This window comes from Mus caroli, chromosome 7, assembly GCF_900094665.2.
Source record: "Mus caroli chromosome 7, CAROLI_EIJ_v1.1, whole genome shotgun sequence".
NCBI classification, from domain to species: Eukaryota; Metazoa; Chordata; class Mammalia; order Rodentia; family Muridae; genus Mus; species Mus caroli.
In genome coordinates this window covers 51,952,447-51,969,264 of record NC_034576.1, presented here as the reverse complement: position 1 = coordinate 51,969,264, position 16,818 = coordinate 51,952,447, and the positions used below count along the sequence as shown (strand labels likewise).

The 16,818-nt window shown below is 48.2% G+C and overlaps 1 protein-coding gene across 1 annotated transcript; it reads left to right on the top strand.

Annotated features, from left to right (window-relative positions):
* Positions 1 to 1,620: 1,620 nt before the first annotated feature.
* E2f8 (E2F transcription factor 8) lies at positions 1,621 to 16,242 on the top strand. Its single transcript, XM_021167356.1, has 13 exons — positions 1,621 to 2,001; positions 2,263 to 2,386; positions 3,971 to 4,249; positions 4,610 to 4,766; positions 6,825 to 7,139; positions 7,462 to 7,623; positions 9,196 to 9,333; positions 10,320 to 10,520; positions 10,739 to 10,826; positions 11,422 to 11,944; positions 14,364 to 14,496; positions 14,617 to 15,017; positions 15,441 to 16,242. Exons 2-13 carry the CDS (start codon positions 2,372 to 2,374, stop codon positions 15,621 to 15,623), a joined length of 2,595 nt encoding a protein of 864 aa, XP_021023015.1. The 5' UTR covers positions 1,621 to 2,001; positions 2,263 to 2,371; the 3' UTR covers positions 15,624 to 16,242.
* Positions 16,243 to 16,818: the final 576 nt, after the last annotated feature.

The following is a 16,818-nucleotide window of genomic DNA, read 5'->3' as shown; positions in this document are numbered from 1 at the left end:
TCCCGGGTGGTGTTATGGCATCCACGCCCTAACCACCGCCAGGAAAACACAGTATCTCCCTTGGAGTCAGTGACGGTTATTTACTGATGGCCAAGCTCAGTGATGGAACTTGGACTGCGTGGCCCCGAGTCCTTCTAGAGGCTGAAGATACAAAGATAAAAGCAGGAAGAGCCCAAACCACAATCTTAGATGTAAGCGTGTTGGGCAACATGCGGTCCGGGCGATCCCAGAGTGATTAGAAAAGGGGAAATGTTACAAGGCAAAGGCGGGTGCAAAAGAACTCGAGCACGGAAAGGCAGAGTTGGGGTGCCGAGCTTCTTTTTCGACTTCTGCAAAATGAGGGTTTTGGACGAGATGGTCTCCTAACTCTAAAATTCCCTTGACCTGTTCGATATACCAGGCCGATGTCAGAGGCTCATAAAAGGAAAAGGAAGAAAAGCGGGAAAGAGCAAAGAGGGGATCGGCAGATGCAGGACACTGGGGACAGGCTTGGCGGGTTTTCTGAGTTTCTCTCCCTCCTCCCACACCTGCGTGTTCAGAGATCGGCCAACGCCCCGCATCCTTGGGCTTCGGACAACGAAGCTCTTTCCTCCTCACACGTTTCTTTCTGGAAACCGTGGGGCAGAAGCTGCTAAGCAGTCATGCAAAGGGTCGCAGAGGGAACGGTGTCGCTAGGGTCCAGAGGGCAGGTGAGCAGACCCGGTTGACGTGGCCCCAAGCTGGGGATGGCGGGGAGCCCTCGAGTCCCAGCCAGCCAGTTCTGGATCAGCCAAATTTCATCCCCCAACTTCGATCTCGGATAAAGGGTGTTTGCAAAAAGAAAAAAAAAGGAAAGAAAAGAAAAGGAAAAAAAAGTTAAAGTTTTTGAGGACTTTTCCCCAAGTCTGGTTGTAGGCGGGGTCGGAGGGTGGTGCCTACAGTCTGATTCGCCGCGGCGGCAGTGCAGAGGCGCGGATTGGCGCGCGGGGCCCCGGGCCGGGAAAGCGGGCGTGGGGGAGGGGAGGCTCCGCGCCCGCGGGAGCGGCTCGCGCCGGGAGCGGGTTAATTTCAAATCGGGGGCTGGACTGCTCCTGGACGGCCACGCTCCCGCGGCCCGCCCGCCGGCCCCCCCAGCCCCGGCCCCGGTGGCGCCCCCGGCACCCACCTCTGCGCGGCGGGGCTAAGCGAGTCTCCCTGAGACGCGCTGGCTCCCTGAGACGCGCAGCCAGGATTCGGGGCCACCCCGGACCGTCAGCTCTGAAGGAGGATTGACAGGTGAGCGGGAAGCAGACTGTCGCGGTGGGGTTGTGGGATCCCGGGAAGGCCAGGGTGAAGGCGGCCGTTTCCCGCCTCCCGCCCAGCCGGGGCCCGTGGGGAGGAGCCGAGCTCCCGCGCAGAGGGCGGGGGAGGGGCTCGCCCGCGCTCCAGCCCCGCGCACTCGGGGGCGGTGCCAGCTACGGTCCCGCTTTCCGCGCCAAATTTTTAAATCGAAGGCGGAAGGTCCGGCCCCGCCTTGGGGACCTCTAGCCAATCGCGGGCCTTCGCCGGGCTTACTGATTGGCTCGGAGCCGTCGCCCTGGAAACCGTGAGATGCTGTCTGGCGGCCCCCGGGGGCGGTGCAGTTGGCGGGGAGGAGGAGCCAGTGCTTGTGCCGGGCCGGACGCGGGCTACTGCAGGGGACTGTACCTGGGACCCGGAGCACAGCTTACGGTGCGCTTTGGCATCGCGGTGATTTCGGCACCTAGGGAACCCTTCCCTCGCCCCAGTACTTCGTGTATTGAAAGAAGCCTGAAAAAGGGGGTCAAAATCCCAAAGCTCTCTGTAAATGCCCGGTCGTGCGCTTAGAGCGCAGAGGCTGAATTGGAGGGTTGTTCTCAAGCCACTTCACAAGTCCTTCCTTCTGAGCCTGTGCACGTGTGTGTTAGGCGAGAAACTTCAGCATCTCCCCCGATGCAGGCTCGGTGCGTGCTCCATCGGAACCCGGGCTCGTGCGCTCTGTCCGCAGCCCGGATCAGTGCACAGGTGGGTGCTTGCTACAGCCATCTCTGAACCTGAGAGAGGACTGTCACTGCAGATTCTGTGTTTGCTTGAAGTCTCGTGACAGAAGGGTTTGATGGAGGAATTTACTGCTGTCTGTTGGCGCGGTCTGCCTAGAGGCGCTGTCTGTCCTCGAGGCAAAAATAAACCTGGTTTGTCATTTTTTTGTTTGTTTCCGGGGGCTCTTGTGTACGTGAATCATTTTCATCAGCTCTTAATTCTCGCTTTACTTTTTTTCCTTTTAAGGATAGTAAAAAACTTTAATCGATTGGACTACTTAAACCACTGGAACTTGGGGAGGAACTTCAGATTTTTCGTTTTTAAAGACACACTAAATGTATGAGGAATTGACAAAATGGAGAACCAAAAGGTATTTTTAAAGTTCAGTCTATACTGTTGCAATGTCAAATGAAGTATCATCCTGAGTTTTTCGTTAATAAGTTTTCCTTAAATTTTTTGTTTGATAGTCATGAATGCTGTATCCTTTTGTTAACTTTTACAGAAATCCAGAAGGAAATATTAATTTTTGAAGAGGAATAGGGTTGTCCAAGCTTAAAGTAACCTTTTTGTTTCAAAAGTTTAGTATAAATTTCATATATATGGAAAAAGCTTTGGGTTTTTTTGTTGTCCTTAAAAAAATATGTATATGTTATTTACATGAACCATTGGAATTCAGAAAGGTCATAATTTGATATTGGATTTCTTTGTAAGATAACATTTTAAAATGTCAGCCCTTTTACCTACTGGGCCTCCAAATGCTGTTCCTGACAAATCTCCTGGAAGCATTTAGATGTTAGCTCAATGCTGTCCTTGGCAGTGTTCACTGAAACCCCATCCTTGGATCAGCACCTCCTGAGGGCACCATACTGAACTGAAAATTCCGGTGCCAGCCCCATGTGACCTCCCTGTGCCTCGAATCCTCTTCTGCTAAGTAGCAGATTCAGCAGAAATACACACTGGAAGAGCACTTGATGAGCCCTTAGTTTCATGGTTGTAATAGAGGATTGTTAACCCAGGCTCCCAAAGTGACTGAGGAAACAGTGTATCTCTGTTCTCTGAGTTGTTGCCTTCCAAATCCCTTTCTTTAAGAATGGTGCACTGTCTGGTGTCTAAAAGTGAAGAGGGCCCAGTCTCTACTCTCAGTATGAATTGCTATTAACTTACCAGTGTAGGTAAGTGCTAACTTACCATAGCAGGAACTAGCTCTGAGGCCTTAAATGGCTAACCTTATTACTTCCCTTGGTCCCATTTTCTTCATCTGTGCTTCAAGCGTTGATGTTGAAAGCAGATTTTTCTGGTCAGAAGTCCTGCTGGTAGGTGGGAGGCCCTAACCATAAGGGCACCCTCACCTTGGCTGCTTGAGCCTGTTCCCGGTATGCCAATGAGCAACCAGTGCTCACAGCCACTCCACTGGGTGGAGCCTGGTGTGGGTCCTGAAAGCCTTTACTTGATGTCTCATTAGTAGGAATTTAGAAGTAATCAGTTACTTAGAGTGATTGGTTCTAGGAAGGAAAGGGAAGGGATTGAGCTCTAAACTATCTTTACAGCCCTCCTTTCTCAAAATAGAATTTAAAAATAAAACCTGTAGTTAATGTTATTTATTTATTAATGTGAATTCTTAGATCACATGGTGAAGACATTTAGATCCATAGTATCCACCAAGTTAAAAGTGGGAAGTTTAACTATTAAATTTACCGTAGTAGCAAGGAACATGCCTGTAATCACAACAGAGGCAGAGGCAGGAGGGTTGTTAATTTAGGGTCAGCTTGTTACTACATAGTAAGTTCCAGACTGGTTGGAATGTATAGTGAGACCTTGTCTCAAGCAAAAAAGGAAAATACTATCAAGAGATCACTGTGATATTCTTAACCTATTTGGTCAATATGAAAGGCAGAAAACTTTCTGATAGGTTCTGTTTTACAATGAACTCAGTTATTAATTCCTTCTAAACCAGGAAAACCTCTTTTCTGAGCCACATAAAAGGGGACTGATGAAAAGCCCCCTGCATACGTCCTCGAAGGCCAACATGGTGTTGGCTGAGATCCAGCCTGATTTGGGCCCTGTAACCACACCAACCAAGCCCAAGGAAGTCTCCCAAGGAGAGCCATGGACACCCACAGCCAACCTGAAAATGCTTATCAGCGCCGTGAGCCCAGAGATCCGAAGTCGAGATCAGAAAAGGGGCCTGTCTGACAACCAAAGTGCGTTACCTGAAGCTAGAGACTGTTTGCACGTAGGTTTACAGGGGGGACTGGGTGGCGTCTGGGGCCTTGTGGAGGAAGGGACGGTCAGTGTGGAGCCCGGAGCTGTTGGAAGGCTGCTGTTGACCTGCTGAACATGGGAAGAGTTTGTAGCTTTGCAGCACAACACCGGGAATTGTGCTCTATGAGTGAGCTTCATCCCAGGCTTTAAGACCATTCTTATTCCCCTCCCACTTTGTTGCAGCTGTTCAAACCGCGCCCGCGTGTGTGTGTGTGTGTGTGTGTGTGTGGGGGGGGGGGTAAGAGGAGTTAGTCATCTAGCACAGAGGCCCCCCAATAAATCTGTCATGCTTTATTCCAGAATGAGACATTATTTACCTTTCCCTCTGCAGGAACACTTATCTGGAGACGAGTTTGAGAAATCCCAGCCGAGTCGGAAGGAGAAGAGCTTGGGGTTGCTATGCCACAAATTCTTAGCGCGGTACCCCAAGTACCCCAACCCTGCTGTGAATAACGACATCTGCCTGGATGAGGTGGCCGAGGAGCTCAGTACGTATGCCAGTTGCCAGGATGGTTAATGATTAGTGTGAGTCTGTGGACTTAACTCTTTTGGATCTGAGCTCATATAGTCACACTTATCACAGATTCAGATAAGACCGTGTGGGAATTCAAAGCCTCACAAGTCCTGTCAATTTGAGCATAACTCAGTCTTAGAAGCAAACAAATGCCGATGGAGAGTTTCTGGGTTCGAGTTGTCCCTGAAGCTGCACAGGAAGGAAATGGTGTTTTATGACTTGTTTCACAAACAGCTGCAGCTCTGGCATTCACCTTGACCCTACTAGTGTATCCACAGTTGCATAAAGGGAAGATCTGCCTCTCTGCCATTTGAGACTGAGGATGGGTTAGGCAGCTATTCTGACTTTGGCATAAATTATGGGTGTCCTCTCTTTACCACTTGTTAAAGACCTAATTCTAGAGCAGGAAAGGAGGCTAGCAGATAAAAAGTAGCTTTGCGGTCATTAAAATACGTTTTTGTGTGCATGTGTAAGTATGGGTGACTATGTGTGTTCCTGTGTGCACAGGGCCAGAGGCCAACTTTGGATATCTTTCAGAGACCTTGGTTTCTGAGAACAAGGAATCTCACTGGGACCTGGGGCTCACCAATTCAACTTTGCAGTATATGCAGGATAGTGATTTAATGTGTAGTTTCACTCCATAAAGAAAAAGACTGCCTTTCTAAGCAGGAACATTAATACACTGCTTGGATCCACCTGTTCTTCATATACACTCTGTCTGGCTAGGTGTTTTGTGTGTGTGTGTGTGTGTGTGTGTGTGCAGGAGCTTGTATAGATCTGTAAAAATTTGAACCTATCTTCAGTAGAACAATGGTTACCAAGCAAAGGACATATGCGAGTTAGGCAATATATGTTACAGAAAAGGGGCGGGTTATCTAGAACATCATAAAAGGGCCAGGCATGTGGGAGCAGTGCTTTCTGACCATAAACTAAAGGCTCAGATCAGGCCTGGCTCTAATGCAGACATCCAGTCCAGGTCTTGTAAGAAGAGAAGCAGAGGCCTGTGAGAACTGGTGGGGAAGGGCTCCTGGTGTGTGTGTGTGGGGGGGGGGGGGGGCGAGGAACAACCCAGGAAAGAACCCTTTATGCTGGTTCTCAACTGGAAGTCACCAGGAACAGCAAGAAGCCACTAGGGGGAGCTCTATTAAGCACATTTCCAGAAAGGATAGATCCTGTCCCGGAATGAAATGGAATCAATAGTAAAGGTACATTTCTGAAATAAGCAGAACCTCACCATGCAGAACACTGAAACCCTCTCTGGATGTACAAGAGCCGTAGAACTGCTAATCTTGGCATCACTGGTGCTAGGTAGAACGTGGACCAAATTAGATCCCAAAGAAATGTAACTTTCTGTTCTTTCATTTTGGTTTCTAAGAAATGACATCATGGGTTTTATGCTTTTTTGAAATCTCAGCAGTTTTAAACGAAGTGTGTGTGTGTGTGTGTGTGTGTGCGCGCGTGTGTTTGGTCTTGGAGACCAGAAAAAAATGTTGAATCCCTTGTAGCTGGAGTTACAAGTGGCTGTGAGCCGCCCACTGTGGTAGTAGGAACTGAACTCTGGTCTTCTGGTAGAGCAGCAAGCGCTCTTAACCATTAAGCCATCTCTCCCTCCCTAAATCTCAGCACTTTGTGCCTGTGATATGATTGTGGCAGGTAGACGTGGGTAGTAGGAGGGGAATAAAGGAATGGGCTCAAAATTGTGGCAGTTAGACTATTAGAGGCTTGTCTTCCCACTTCCCAGCTATCATTGAGGCAAGTCTGAACTTCTATGCCTTCAACAGTAAAATACAGGTAACAATGGTCACCACGCGCATTAGAATACAATTGTCCTGGATGATACAATCTAGATCCCTCCGTAGACGGTGACTGTAATTTAAATGAGCTCGGTTCTGTGAGAGAGCCACGCCTTTCTCCCCTCTACAGTGCTTGTGGTGTGTACTGTATTACTGCATTATTCAGCTGTCCCTGCTGACTAGTAGGAAGAGTTACTCCATTGCGAACACACAGTGAAAAGTCTGTGCCTTCTTGGCAGATGTTGAACGTCGGCGGATTTATGACATTGTGAATGTCCTAGAGAGCCTGCACATGGTGAGCCGCCTTGCCAAAAACAGGTACACTTGGCATGGCCGGCACAACCTCACCAAAACCCTCGGGACGCTGAAGAGTGTCGGGGAAGAGAACAAGTACGCTGAGCAGATCATGATGATCAAAAGGAAAGAATATGAGCAAGAGTTTGATTTTATCAAGAGCTGTGGCATAGAGGACCACGTGATCAAGTCACACACTGGCCAGAATGGGCATTCAGACATGTGCTTCGTAGAACTCCCTGGAGTGGAATTCCGGGCAGGTGAGAGGCGATATTGCATGGTGCTCCTTGCAGGTTGCAAAAAAAAGATGCCACGGAGACTCCGGCGGCTATTCGGCACTGCCATAGCTTGTGTTTGGGGTTGGGTTTGGTTTGATGAGACGGGTGTCTCTGTACCCGAGTCTGGCCTTGAGTTCCTGATGGTCCTCTCACTCTGCTCCCCCAGTACTAAGGATTTGGGTGTGTGCCGCCATGCCCAGCCACCACTGCAGCTGTTGGCTATATGGTCCAGTGGTGCTATTTTTAAGGCTTGTTACTTTGCCTCCTTGAATGTTAATTCCCTAATCCCCGTTCTTCTCCAAAGCTTCTGTAAACAGCCGCAAAGACAAGTCCTTACGAGTGATGAGCCAGAAGTTTGTGATGCTGTTCTTGGTGTCGACGCCTCAGATAGTGAGCCTGGAAATTGCTGCCAAGATTTTAATTGGGGAAGACCACGTGGAAGATCTGGATAAAAGCAAGTATAAAAGTAAGTGTCACAACTGCCCGGGAGGCCTGGGAACCATTCGTGAACAACAGAACTCCACTTAACCGTTTGATCGGGCACCGAGCAGATTTCTGGGTACACGTCTATATTTGATCTCTGCCCGCCTACCTCATCCCCACCCCTCCAGTGAGGCTACCGCTAACCGGTGGAATTCAGCAAGACATAGAACCTTCTTATGGTCTGGTGCTTTAGTGCCACCTGACACTGTGACTGTCCCCATTTGATGTGGTTAGAAGCTCCCACGACTCAAATGAGCAATCCGTTGTAATGTAGGTCCAGCTTCTGGACCTCATCCCTCTACTAATGCTGATACGTGAGGGTAGAAGTCATCTTCACTAAATTGTCCCCTGATGGTCTTGCAACACAGATGGCTTGCCACTTTGAAGGAGTTCTAGACAGACGGCTGCTGTGAATTCAGCTGGCTCCGAACCAGCTCTCTCTTTGCATGGTTGTGGCGGGCATTGAAGGAACCTCCACAGAAAAGGTGTGGAAAGGAGCCGAGTAGACAGGCATGAGCATCCTTCCACATGCTTGTATCCACAGGAAGATGATGCAGACATAGCTACTGGGGGAATCAATAAGGCAGAGCTGTCCCGAGAGCTTGTAGATTGTCTGGGCCTTTGCCCTGAGATGCCATATCCTGTAAAGCTCTGGATAGTGTGTAGAAGTAAGTTAAGACATCCCTGGGTTGATAGTTCATCCACAAGACAGAATTAAGTAGAGAGTAAGGCACTAATACTGTCAGTGCTTGGAAAAAGTGTAATTTGAGGAGACGCATCTTGATACTGCCAATGGGTCCTCTGCTTTTCTGAATCACCAGGGCTTTTCAGCTCCACGCTGCCACTGGTCAGTCACAGCCTTGGAAGCTGTTCCAGGAACTACAAATGTGTCATTTGCCAAATCCTTGGGGGAATAAACACAGAGCAGGGCTGTGAAGCAGGAGACTCAGTTTGTAACTCCGTACTCTGAACACTGACACAAGGGCAGACTTGTTAAAGGCAAAGTGTTTCAAGATCAGGGAGGTGTGTAGAGTCTTTGCATATTTTGCAGGGTTAGTATATATGTTTGTGGTATAGAACTTTGCAAGCTTATAATACTGTGTAAATCTCATTATAAACTATCATGGTTAGAAAAGCCATACATTTCCAACTGCTCCATTTCTGATTCTTCCCGTTCTGACTCATGAGAAGACACCTAGGAACATGACATTTCACAAACAGATCATCTCATCCAGTTACTTCCAACAGGAACCTAGTTACCACCGCTCTTTCAAAACTCAGGACCAGCAGACACTCCTGAAAAATGTAAAACTCTTTTTCTGTTTTGTTTTGTTTTGTTTTAATTCAAGCAGTGTTGCTAGAAGCTATAGTTGTTGTATATATATCATATTATAGTTATTGTTAGACTAACTTGAAATGAGTCAGGAGTTTCTGCCTGGTGCTGGCAGGTAGCTCTTGGATACACCTGACTTTCTTAGGAGACAAAATCCTGTGGTCTTTCATTATTCTATTTAATGCTATACATGCTTTTTTCACCCCCTCCCCCACCCCCCAGCAAAAATTAGGAGGCTGTATGACATTGCTAATGTCCTGAGTAGCTTGGATCTTATCAAGAAAGTCCATGTTACAGAAGAAAGAGGTCGAAAGCCAGCTTTTAAATGGACGGGCCCAGAAATCAGCCCAAACAACAGTGGTATGTATGCTTTTGTTGTTGTTGTTTTTATTTATTGTTTGTCTTTTAAATCTAGAGGGATTCTCTCCCCTCCTCCCTACATAGCCCCACACGTGGGAAGACTATATGTAGATAATTGGAAAAACAGTGCAAGATGAACACTCCCACAAAAGGTGGCTACCATGACTTTGGGCGCACTTGCAGGGAGAGGTCCTTTGGAGCAGGAATTTGGAATGAAGGCTCTGGAGCAATAGTGACGACTGCTAAACCCAGGGCCACAATATTTTCATTAACGTTTATGCTTGGCCAGTGTCTTCTGTGGCTGTGCTCGTAGATCTATTGTGGGATGCATTTCTGAAGAGGGGCCTCCCAAGTGGCGCAGGCACGAGGGTCACCAGCTTCCACCAGCTCTCACATTCCCCTGATGAGAAAGTAAGCAAGACTTTATATACTACAAGAGAGGAAAATCAATAGTGAATGCACTCCGGCATTTCTCTGGTCTTGAAATACAGTCCGATCTCCATAGCCACCTGTTTAATATTGAAGGGTTCAACCATAGAATGAAAACATTGCTTTGGTCTGTACTGAATGTGTGCAGATGTCTTCCCGGTCACTGCTCCCTAAAGAATATGCTGTGACAACTCTTGGTAAACATGGGCATTATGTTAGGTATTTCAAGTAACGAAGAGAAGACTCAGCATAGACTGGAGGCTGTGTTTAGCTTCTATGCCACTGTACGTGAGGGGCTTGTGCTTCTGCAACTCTTGGCATGTAAGAGACATTCTGGGACACGTCCTCCTCAGATGTGGAGGACCAGCTGCACAGTGCAATGTCAGAGACGGAGCATGAAGAACCGTCTCTAACTGCTAGGTTCCCGGTGCAGAACGTTGAGAGCAGGAGCACACCGTGGGCACCCTACGCCGTTACCTTTTGCTGCATTTTGATTTCCTCTGTGACAGGGAAGCAGGGTCAACTGTGCTTTCACACAGTGGCTTTTTCCGTTTCAGGCTCCAGCCCCATCATGCCTCTTCCTGCCTCCTTAAAGGCCGAGCAGTCTGCAAAAGAGAACTGTGCCAAAAACCTCTTCTCTACTCGGGGGAAACCCAGCTTCACTCGACACCCGTCCCTCATCAAGTTGGTAAAGAGCATAGAAAGTGATCGGAGGAAGATCAGTTCTGCTCCCAGCAGCCCTGTCAAGAGCAGCAAAGGTACGTTTCCCTGGAAGGCCAGGGCCCCACTCAGGAGCACTTCCTATCAGCCTACTTGATCGCTCGCACACAAAAGATAAAAAGTGCTTTGTGGGGTTTACCTGCAGTACGTCTAGGTGGCGGATGCATGCTTTCTGGTCCCTGGATGCCCGAGTTTTCTTTCGAGTGACTACTCAATCTTTGCCTTTGACCATCCTCTCCCTTCTCTATTTTACCAGCTGAGAGTTCTCAAAATTCTCCACCCATCCCGAACAAAATGGCTCAGCTTGCCGCTATTTGCAAGATGCAGTTGGAAGAGCAGTCAAGGTAGGCTGGCAGTGTGGCTGGAAAGGACATGTATTGCCATCTCAGTGTGGTCTTAGACACTTGGAAACTGGAGAGAGAGAGTCTTTACAGTATCTGTCCTTAGCCAAAACAGACCAAAAAGCTGTTGCTGTTGTCATGAAAGTGTGGCTTTAACTGGGGCAAAAAGTGGTAGGATGCGGGGATTGGCAAACGGTTCAGTAGGTAAGGTACCTGGGGCTCAAACGTGAGGAGCTGAGCTGAGATCCCTGATGCCCACATAAAAGGCCTGGCATGGCAGCACCCGTCTTTAATCACACAGTGAAGGTGTGGCCGCAGCTAGAGGCTCCCTCGAACTCATTACCCCAGCCGCCACAGCTAAACTGATAACAGCACCCATCTTTAATCCCACTGTGGCCACTGAAGGATTCCCGGAGCTCATTGGCTGGCCAGTCCATCTAAACTGATGACCTCCAGGCTCCCTGAAAAGATGAAAATCACTAAGGAAGACGTCTCATGTCAACCTTTGGCCTCCAGTGCCTGTATGTTCACACACATCCAGACAAGAATACTTAGGAGCAGTGTGGCTCCATGATGTTCCATAAATCTTCTCTTTCAGTGAACCCAGGAAGAAAGTGAAAGTAAACCTAGCAAGATCTGGGCACTATAAACCACTGGCTCCCCTGGACCCTACAGTGAACACTGAGCTAGAGCTGCTTGCACCGTCCCTTATCCAGCCCCTGGGCGTGGTCCCCCTGATCCCTAGCCCATTGTCATCTGCAGTGCCTGTGATCCTACCTCAGGCCCCTTCGGGCCCATCCTATGCCATCTACTTACAACCTGCCCAAGCCCAAATGTTGACACCACCCCCTGGCCTGAGCCCAACCGTCTGCCCCACCCAGCCCTCTAATGCTACTGGATCCAAAGACCCTACAGACGCCCCTGCTGAGAAGACGGCCACAGACACCACAACCGGAAGCTTGCAGCCAGCACCAGAAAGGCAAGGTGCTAAGCATCGAAGCAAGGAGACGACCGGAGATCGGGGCACAAAGAGGACGATCACCGCAGAGGACAGTGGTCCCAGTTCTGTAAAGAAACCTAAAGAGGACCTGAAAGCGCTTGAGAACGTCCCCACCCCCACGGTGAGTATAGCTTGAAATGGGATGGTGCTTTTTAAATTGTAGCAATCCCGAGGCTGACTCCACAAGAATCTGGTGACTCGTGAAGTTTACCAAAGCAAAGAACTGTCTCTCAGAAGACAAAGAATGATCCCTTAACATCCCCTATCCAAATGAGGTCCCAGGCAGCTAATCCTCACGAGGATGACAGCAGGGACATTTTTAAGCCTTGAGAGGAAAAGCTGACTTGCTCTCTTTTTAAAGCGTCACAAGTGGCTGTCCCTAAGTCCTTTTCTCCGTTCCCATTACTGGAACACAAACACCTGTCATGGGAGTCATAAATAGTTTCTAAGCAGTTGTCACCACAACTGCAGGGATACACAGGCCTCCCTCCCGTAACTCATGCCTTCTGAGTCATCCCCCAGCGTTTGCTTGAAGTCATGTACCTGGCATCTGTTGGCTGGGAGAGAATTTGCCCACCCCATCTTTTCCTTCCTCAAATTTCCCACGTTTTCCGTGTAAGCCGAACCATCAAGCTGATCTTGTCCACCCAGAGGTACGGTGGATGCCTTGGCTTCCAGAGATGTTGGCCCTCTAGGTGATTTTCTTAGGTAAGATTAGATCAGGAAAGAGTGAATAGTTACTGGACGACTACACACATTGTGTGTTGTAGACGCGAAAGTCTTACTCAGAAGTCCCCCTTGAGTCACAGGACCATGGCCCATGAAACAAAGTGTCGTTAATGGGATGCAACCGAGCACAGAAGCAGAACTCAGTCTCTTCCTTTGCCCCTGCTGTTGTGCTATTTGCCTTCTCCACATCTTGTTCTTCTTTATCTGTCATGAGTTTATTTCTCCAACACCCCACACCCCTCCCTCCCACCTACTAGGTTAGAAGAAATTGCCCCAGATCAAGTCTAACCCAGCACCCTCCTTTGATACCTGCTTCTGTGTACTCACCCCAGTTTTTGTGGGATTAGGTTGCATGAAGAGATGTATAAAGGGCTTTGTGGTCCCTCTAGGACACCGTATTGGCAGGGTGGCATTGTATGTCACTGCTTGTTGAGGCAGCTTGAGTCTGGAATCTTCCCCAAGGATGGCCTCCTAGGAACCATTCAAGTCATCAGCTATCTCATGTATTATTTTATGCATGGCCCTGGTGTACATTGGCCCTGGCTTGACTCGGTATTCTGGAAGGGCCATAATCTCTCTAGGCCAGTGTGTGTGTATGATTTTGCTATGGTTTCCTGGTGTTCCCTGGGTACCCCAGATTAGAGGTTTTAGATTTCTTCTGTCCCCTAGTTCTCCTCTCTGTTGAATTCATCTTAACTCTTTAGTGTGGACTGAACAGAAAAAGAAAATGATTCAGGTGCTAAATCCATTCATTAGACATGTTCTGAGAACCCAGACCTGAAGGGATGGAGTGGAGTCAGTATGCAAATAAATGCAGCCATATCTGATAGTAGGTCATAAAGAGAGAGAAAACGAAACAGGATAAATGATCAGGAGATAGGGGTACAGGAGGCAGTAGGAGGTGACATTCAAGAGGAAAAACAAAATCCATTTTGCTAACTTCAAGAAATGGTATTATAGGCTAAAAGAATTATAAATGTAATTTGTTGAAATTGAGTAAGTTGGTAATCACAGTAACTTGTCCATCAGAGAGGATAACTATCAGTGACATTAGCAGCCCTGTGTACAATGCCAAAACCCAGCCATTAAGCGGTTCTCGGCCCCTGCATCTTTCAGGGCACCATCTCCCGATGACTTTGAACAATACCAGGCACTTAAGAAACAATTTAAGTCTTTCAGTGCCATAGACTCTGAGTTCCGTTAGTTCCCAAGGAAAAGACCGATCAAAAGCTGGGGATCAAAGTGTGGGCTGTTGTTTTGACAACAGAGAAGCAACTGAAGGAGGATGAAAGGGGAACCTCTGCTTCTAAGAGACGCTTTCAGAGTCCCCCGTCCCAGCACAGGGTGGGGGGCACATCAACAGCCACAATGGAGGCTTGTGCCTACTGGCATCTGGGCCTCTAATATGTACCAATTGGTGCTGCTTTTCTGCCTGTCAGCTTTGGCCTCTGGCTCAGTTTGCTTTCCACGGGACGAAGAGAAGAAAGAGCCTGCTTGTGCAGTACTTTTATGTCTAAAGCAGGAGCTCTGAAAACCTGGAAGGCCAGCTAGCACATGTGTTTGGCTCCCTAGGATGTAGGTTTCTGTTGAGGTACCCCACTCAACTCTGTCCCTGTTGGGGTACAAACAGTCCCTATACAATGGGTGTGGCTGCATTCTGATGAAGCCTGTGCAAAAAAAAAAAAAAAGAGTGGGGGCGGACGTGGTCTTGGGCTGTATTCAGCCACTCCTTTTACTAAATGGAGTACCTGACCCCATGTTCTTCTAGTGTGCATGTTGTGTGAGGTAAATGCTTTCTCCTTATTTTGTAGCCCCTGTTCCCATCAGGATACCTAATCCCTCTTACCCAGTGCTCATCCCTGGGGCCAGACTCTATGTTGTCTAACACAGAAAACTCAGGTACACCCTCTCCAAACCACCGGATCTATGGCTCCCCAATTGCAGGTGAGTAGATACCATGTATCATGTATTAAGATGTGAGCTGGCCTGCAGTTCACTTACAGGATGTCAGCTTCCTGGACTTCCTGCTTTAAGAGGTCACCCCCCGCCCCCTTTCTTTTCCAGGTGTGATCCCAGTGGCATCATCGGAACTCACTGCTGTGAATTTTCCCCCATTCCATGTGACACCTCTGAAACTTATGGTCTCCCCAACATCTATGGCGGCCGTACCTGTTGGGAACAGCCCAGCCCTCAACTCCGGCCACCCTGCTCCCGCCCAGAACCCAAGCTCGGCCATCGTAAACTTTACCCTGCAGCACTTGGGACTCATCTCCCCGGGCGTGCAGATGTCTGCCAGCCCGGGGCCTGGAGCTGGCACAGTCCCAGTATCCCCACGTGTAGAAGCAGCTAGCGTCATACCAGATAACTTGAGCTCTCGGCAAAGGAGGGCCACCAACCATGACTCGCCAGTCCTGGGCCAGAGCCAACTAAACGGACAACCAGTCGTGGGGACAGGGGCACAGCAGGTAAGAGGATTTGCGTGTTAGGCCTAAAACTTGAAGGTGACCTTGACCTTCTGATTCTTTTCTTCTGCCTCCCATGTTGCTGGGATTGCCATTTAATTTGATTACTTGTGTCATGGGAGGGCACATGTTTGCCTTCCTTCATCGGAGAGGGAATTAATTATGACAGGGTGAATGGCTGAGGGCAACCCTTCCTTTCAGACCCAAGAAGAATGCCCAAGGAATCCATATTACTAGGCTGTCATGAGGTTTTGTTTCTTAGCAAAGTAATTGAGAGTTCAAAGGAATGCACTGAGGCTCACCTTGCCCACCTAGGGTATATTAGTCTCCCAGCCATCCAGATATCATCTAGCTGGGTCTTGAGTCTTCTGGGGAGCATGGTTCACCAGGCGTCTGATACCTTTTTCCCTCATTCTCTCCAATCAGCCTGTTCCTGTGACACCCAAAGGCTCCCAGTTGGTGGCTGAAAATTTCTTCCGTACTCCAGGTGGACCAACTAAGCCTACCAGCTCACCCTACACAGATTTCGATGGTGCTAACAGAACCTCCTTTGGAACCCTCTTTGTCCCACAGCGCAAACTGGAAGTCTCAACTGAGGATATCCACTGATTGACAAGATGGTGGCTTAATTTAATTTTTCTAAAGAGCTATTTAATGAGACCATATACACATAGAGATGGAGAGAACACCACCTTTAACAATACTGTAAATATTTGGGGTTTTTACTCAATATCACAGCAGATATACACACATGCACGTGCGAGTGCACCCACCCATACACACACACACACACACACACACACACACACACGCACCCATACATGTGCACACATTTGTCCAAGACCAAATTCAGTCTTCAGTACTATAAAATGTTGAACTAAGGTACATTAACTTCTGGGGGGGATTAATTTTTTCACCTGTGCCTCTATTATTATGCAAAGTAACTTTATTAAAGTTTACTTCCCTTTCAGCAAATGTTTGACTTACCTAACACAGCACCTGCTCAAACTTTTTGCACAAAGGAAATGCTGTGTGATGTATAATGTATTTTTACATAGGGAGGCGATAACTATATTTTTTTTTTTTGTAATTTCTTTAATCCTTTGCTGTTGCAGTCTGTCTTTTTGTAGAGTTTACAACCCTCCTCAATCAAGTCTATGGAAAAAAATTATTTATAAAATGTATTTTTAATCATAAGTTGTTGAAATTAAAACTCTTCTAAAATGCACTTAACATTTTCATTTGGCCACATAGGGCACTCTCTGTTGGGAGAAACTGACAACTTACCTAATCTCAGAGGCAGGTGTTTGGGAATGGCTTCCTTGGATACTCAGGGGTCATAGGTAGGTTTCACATTCTCCCAACCCCTTGCCCTGTCACAACCCAGAGCATTGCTAGAATAGTGAACGACGTGATGTGGATGGGCTAAGAGAGCGGGTGAAAGGCAGGGGAGCAAAGATAGTCCTAGCTCTGCCCGGCAGCCATTGTCCTACCCCTTCTCTATGGAGCAGCTCTAGGGAGGGAAGAGCAGTAAGGGTTCTTTCTTCTTGGCAGGGAACCAACACATACTACACCCCAGTGGCCTCTAGGAAAAAGAATAACTATGGTGTGCTCAAGGTGCATCCTCTTGACCCCATAAGAGACAGGCTGCATGCTGAGAAGACAAGAGCCGCCTCTGGCCAGGGCTGTTTCCTATGTGCTAATGTTGGAAACTACAGACATTTGGATTGCGTGTTATGAACCCAGATCACAAGGCTACTGAGATAGAATTTGAGGGCCGGGCGTGGTGGCGCACGCCTTTAAT

What these genes read in the sequence shown, in the direction of transcription:
- E2f8 (XM_021167356.1), top strand. An exon ending in TGGAGTGGAATTCCGGGCAG is followed by an intron (nt 7,140 to 7,461) that starts GTGAGAGGCGAT and finishes TCTTCTCCAAAG; the next exon opens with CTTCTGTAAACAGCCGCAAA. An exon ending in AATCAGCCCAAACAACAGTG is followed by an intron (nt 9,334 to 10,319) that starts GTATGTATGCTT and finishes TTTCCGTTTCAG; the next exon opens with GCTCCAGCCCCATCATGCCT.